The sequence below is a fragment of the Xyrauchen texanus genome, chromosome 40 (assembly GCF_025860055.1).
Source record: "Xyrauchen texanus isolate HMW12.3.18 chromosome 40, RBS_HiC_50CHRs, whole genome shotgun sequence".
In the NCBI taxonomy this organism is placed as follows: domain Eukaryota; kingdom Metazoa; phylum Chordata; class Actinopteri; order Cypriniformes; family Catostomidae; genus Xyrauchen; species Xyrauchen texanus.
In genome coordinates, this window is record NC_068315.1 from 23,485,501 (window position 1) to 23,491,555 (window position 6,055).

At 36.6% G+C, this 6,055-nt stretch overlaps 1 protein-coding gene across 1 annotated transcript; it reads left to right on the top strand.

Moving 5' to 3' along the window:
• The first annotated feature begins 35 nt into the window (after positions 1-35).
• On the top strand, positions 36-5,861 carry LOC127633147 (cerebellar degeneration-related protein 2-like). The gene is made up of 5 exons (XM_052112028.1): positions 36-259; positions 1,750-1,862; positions 2,478-2,626; positions 2,915-3,088; positions 4,011-5,861. Exons 1-5 carry the CDS (start codon positions 181-183, stop codon positions 4,774-4,776), a joined length of 1,281 nt encoding a protein of 426 aa, XP_051967988.1. The 5' UTR covers positions 36-180; the 3' UTR covers positions 4,777-5,861.
• Positions 5,862-6,055: the final 194 nt, after the last annotated feature.

Consider the following 6,055-nt stretch of genomic DNA (forward strand, 5'->3'; position numbering starts at 1 on the left):
ACCTCTCCTCATTCAGACTCACACTGAGATTACTGTGCATACACATCCCTTTACTTCTTAATTAAATAATTTAAAGAATTATAAAAGGGGAAAAAAATTATACAAGTTTGCTGCCAGGAAATAAACTAAACTAAAACTTAAAGTTGATTAAAAGTAAGACATTTGCTATACTGACTAAATATGCTCACAGACACGATAGAAGGAGAATTTGATATTAAAGAGGAAGAACCATGGTACGACCATCAAGATCTGGAACACGGTAAGTAATAATTTATCAGCTGTACTGGTATTATAATAATAATATAGCCAAAGAACTAAGTTAATAAAAGCTCATTATTGAATGAATATGGGGGTGCATTATACAGAAAACACTATATAGTGTTTTATTGTGTTGTCAGTAGGCTATATTGATATCTGTAAGTATATACCTGCATTTAATCTCTGTGTTTTGGTTTATCTCTGTTTGGGAATCTAATTCAACCTAAAAACAACACTGATGCACAATACAAATGAGTGGTGAACATGTTTGTTTCTGTTCATGGCCCTGCACCACATCCTGTGTGAGAGTCAGTTTCAGTGAATTGCAACTTTACAATGAATATTAACAGACACTCACTGATACCTGTCAATCAGATAGGTATAGGAAGTTTTCTGAGTTATGAAACAGGAGAACTGAACATTGCTTGATAGTGGAAGCTGAAACATGATCCAAAGAAATGCAAGATTAATCATACTTCTCAAATAAATGTATTGTTGTGCATAGATAAACAGTGTAACAGTAAAAATTATTCAAAACAGTTTCATTTATCCTAGAAGTGCACTTGAAGAAGTATTAGAAATTTTAAAGACTATGACTATATATATATATATATATATATATATATATATATATATATATATATATATATATATATATATCTCATACATACATACATACATGCATACATGCATACACTCTTCAAAATAAAAGGTTCTTAATCAGCATGGTTGGTTCCTCTATGAAGAAAAATCCCAATGCACAAAATGTTCTTTGTAATAGCAAAAAAATAATATTTTTCACTTAATGGTTCTTTGGCAAACCAAACATTATTCTTCTATGGCACCGTTGCGAAAACCACTTTTTGCAACCCTTATTTTTAAGAGTGTAAGTATCATTTTAGCTCTGAAAATAAAAAAGCTTTCTTCCATTTAAATCATCGGTGTGTTTGAATGTGTAAGGTGCAGTTGTTCAGTTATGGTTGCTGATTGTTTTTTACTCATAGCAAGCAACATATGTGCTATAGCTTATATTTACTTTAACAAGCCTTTACAATACACTAAAATAATTACTCTTTGTCTAAACTTGATTCAGTCATGAACAATTGTTCCACATATTTGAAATGAGCTTTCTTAAATTATGATTACTGTCTAATTTCTACTTTAATGCTTCAAGTGGAGGGAACTTAACTGAATCAAGTAAACACAACACAGTCTGGGAACTAGTAATCCTCTGTCCAGTTTCAGTTAACTAAACAAAAAATATTCATGTTCTCAGAACACACATGGATTAAGTAAAGCTGACAATGCCCTTTTTAGCTGAATCAACTCAGTTAATTTAAGTTCCCTAGGTTACTTTTTTGTTGTTGTAATATGCAGAATAGGAAGATTCAGTAGAACTGATGATAGTGAATAGATAGTTTTTTTTTTTAGTGACCATCCATCATTGAAAGTCAAAGACATTCTCTTGATTTTCTCGTACTCTTTGTGCAGATCTTCAATTGGCTGCTGAATTGGGTAAAAATTTACTGGAGCGGAACAGAGAGTTAGAACAGGGACTCCAGCAGATGTCCGCCATGAACCAGGAACAGCTACAGGAAATAGAGGTATACAACTTGTATCTGTTTGTTTTTATTTTTGTAACATAAGCAAATTATAGAAAATTACTCAAACTTAAGGAGGATTTTTATGTTTTGTTTTTTCTGAGAGTGCAGGGCCTGTCTATGCCATCCGCCAACTGTGTATGTGCACAGAAGGTGTGCATTATGATTAGGAAATCATTAAAAGCAGGTTGACTTTCTGTCCTGGATGGTTGAAAACCTCCACAAAAAGAAGAACTGACAAATGACTTATTTACAAAGTTCACACTTGAGTTTCTCTGAGGGCTGAATTATTAATGGAGTTTATGTGTGTATAAATCTTAGTTTTAGAGATTCGCTAGATGGCCTGCCTGACTTTTGAAGTACAAGCAGTGCTTGATAGATAAATGTCCAGATTTATTGTATGTAGCTGGCTGGAAGAGATAGTCATTAGGGATGATGCAACAGTTAAACTGTTAAAATAAAAACCTAACTTGATGTCAACTTAAAGGCTTTGGATGAAAATCACATCAAGATTAAAACTTTAAAAATCACATTTTCCTGGACAGAGAATGTTTGCTTAAAATGTTTTGACATGATTAGTCTATCTACTGTCCTCTAATCCATTTCTTCTTTGTTCAGTATTTGTCCAAACAGGTGGATTTGCTGCGGTCAGTGAATGATCAGCATGCTAAAGTCTACGAGCAGCTGGACGTTACAGCACGAGACCTGGAGCAAACAAACCAAAGACTGGTTCTGGAGAACCGTGCGGCCCAGCTCAAAACTGAAGGGTAAAACACAAAACCAGAAACACAAACACTTCAAAAAATGAACAGAACTGAATTTATTAAGCCAGGAATAAATGCTGTAAATCGGGGCCAGTCCTAGGATGCAACCTTTGGGGGTGGGTGAGTGGGGGGTCAAAGATAACTTTGATTCACCATCAGTTCGGGGGGGTGGAGTGCCCCATGATAATTTTGCTATCGGTCAGGGCAGGGGCATCAGAAGTTTCTGAGGAACTAGAAACAAATCTATGGGAGAAACCGTCATGCTCTAAATCATGTATCTTGTCACGATAGGCTCACAGAGACTGTGGAAGAGTTGCAGACACAGGTGGAGGAGCTCCAGAGAGACGTTAAAGAGCAGAAGTTGGTTTCTGCTGAACAGACCTGGCCCAGTGCACACTTGGAACCCCCACAACCTTCTTACAATCAGGGTTTCACATGCAACAAAAAGCAGTGCCAGTTACACAAGTACGTTTTCTTTCATGCATATTTTAAAAACCCAATTATTTGCTTTGTCTACATCCTGGTGTCTGCCAGATCAAATTCATGAATAGTTCAGCAAAAAATGAAAATTCTGTCATCATTTACTCACCCTCAGGCCATCCCTGGTGTGTATGATATATATTTTCTCTGCTGAACACAAATAAAGATTTTTAGAAGAACATTTGAGCTCTGTAGTTCCATACAATGCAAGTGAATGGTGACCAGAACGTTGAAGCACCAAAAAGCACACAAAGGCAGCATAAAAGTAGTTCATACAACTTCAGTGGTTAAATATATGTCTTCATCAGCGATGATATGTCTGGGTGAGAAAGCGAAATTTAGGTCCTTTTCTTCTATAAATCTCCATTTTCACTTTCACATACTACTTTAGTTTTTTTAGGCGATTCGCATTCTTCATGCACATCGCTACACTACGTATTGTTGGGGGGTGGTCAAAGCTGGAGATTAATAAGAGAAAAGGACTAAAATATTGATTTGTTTCTCACCCACACCTATCATATATCTTCTGAAGACATGGATCTAACAACTAAGGTCATATGGATTACTTTTTAAGATGCCTTTATGTGCTTTTGCATTGTATGGACCTACAGAGCTGAGATATTCTTCTAACAAAAAGAAAGTCATACATATCTACATAGCATGAGGGTGAAAAAATGATGAGAGAATTTTTCATTTTTCAGTGAACTATTCTAAACAAAAAAAGAAATAAATGAATGAATAAAGAAGAAGAACAACAACAATATTTTGTAACATTTGTAACAGACTCATTATAATCAAAGCTGTTTTGTGAACATATTTTGCTCTGAAATAATTTCTTTACAGTGCAGTTTTTTCAATCTTAATTTATCTGATGGTTCTAATTTCTACCATGCTACATTTCTCTCAGGTACTGTTCTTATGAGCACTCCTTCTCTGCCAGCCATTCTTCTCTGAAGGAGGAACAGGAGGAGGAGCAACTGGACCTTCTGCGCTCCATCAATTCCCTGCAGGCCCAGCTGAGCACAGAGCGTACTCTTAGAGAGGCCGTGGAGCAGGAAGCTGACGCTCTGGCACACGAGCTCAGTGAACTGGAGCCAAAACTGGCACTGCTGGAAAGCTACCAGGACCGCCTGGCCGAGATGGAGACAGAAGTCGAGGAGCTCCGAATTCTTTTGCGGTCTAGCACCCAAACCCTCCTGCCAGAAACAGTGCTCCTCTCATTAGAGGATGAAGTGGGCGTGGTCAAACATAGGGTATGTGGTCTAAAGCGCTGTTGCAGTGAGAGGCAGTTGTGTAGCTTCGTCTGCGAGGAGAGAGGGGCAACAGACAGTGTCAGCGAGAATGGCCGGGGCTGTTTTCAACACGTGGAGGAGATGAAGCATCACAACATCTCGCTTCTAAATGAGGTGGATGCCCAATACACCGCCCTGCAGGAGAAATACAACATGCTACTGCAACATTGTGAGAGTGGGATGTTGTCACAGAAACATAAAGCTGTGCAGACACCAGTCACTAGTTCTGTCCAAACCCACACACATTCCCAGAGTGCAAGCACACAGGACGATGCCCAGCTGCCTCAGTATAAAGCCCTGTTCCATGAGATTTTCACCTTTATTCAAAAGAGCAAAAAGGACCTGGAGGAAAACAGGATGAAGCCCAGTCAGGTTGAATAAGGCACAACTCTCGGCACAACTCTCTAGCGTCTACTGGAGATTTTCCAGGCATGTGCTATAGATGAACCTGGCTTCACTGCCAAAGGGTGTTTAGTCTGTCTGACAGGAAGAATGAATTAGTAAGCTGGCTACCTGAACTCGTAGAGACCTTAAAGGTGTCACAACACAATAACACGCCTGCTTTTATCAGCACTCGAATGAAATGTACATCTATACAGTATATCCCATGATGACTATTTAGAAAGCACTTTAGTAAATGTAAGTTGGAAATGCTTTTAATGTTGCAAACAAAAAGCTGCTTCTGTAAACTTAAAAGTAAGTAATATAAGTGATTGTATGTGTGTTATTACAATAGGTGAATGAACTGGTAGAGCATGGCACCAACAACGCAGAGGTCATGGGTTTGCTTCCCAATGAATGCACAATCTGATAAAAAGAGTTGTTGTTTATAAAAGCATCTGCTAACTGTATAACTGTAAAGTGAATCTCACAAAAACATGTCCAGGTCATATTTTACCCTGAACCCCATAAATGAAAAGAAAGTTTGCATTAAGAGAAGGAAGTATACTTTTTGTACCTTTAAGATTTCTAGCCTTTTGCTTCCAGTAATGGATATTCATATTTTATTTTATTTATTGTTTGTAATTCTCATTCAACCTTTTGTGTTACAGTGAAGACAATGAAGGGCCCAATTATCATGAAAATACTGTAATATCACAATTCAAATCTTAAATGCACAAAAATAGACGTGATTTTCTTTATTGCAAATATAATTAATTATTTTTGTCTTTTGATTTTGGGGTGAAATGTGATGTAATCCATCCACAATCTTGACATTTACATTTTTGTCATAACTGATCTGTATGGAAGCCACACTCCAAAAAAATCCTTGAGCCTATTTTTAAGATTTACACATTTCATTTTCCTAAAAAAAAAAAAACATCAAATTGAATTGTGTAATTTTTTTAACAAAATTAACATAATATAACTTAAATTGTATTTATAGTTTACTAAATTACATTTGATGGAATTAAACTCATAAATCTCAAAATAATAATTATTATTTAAATGCAGATCCCGACATGGATGAGGGAAATTTCTCACATGCAGATGTAAAGTCGAAAATGCGAGAAATAAAGTCACAACTGTGAGTCAAAGTCAGATTTGTTTTCATCTGTGGCAGGATCAAGGCTCCATAAATCTGTGCACTGTTGGATCTACTAAGAGAGAAGATTTATTAGGGAGATGAAACACCATGTTTGTATTGTGTTTGTAAAGT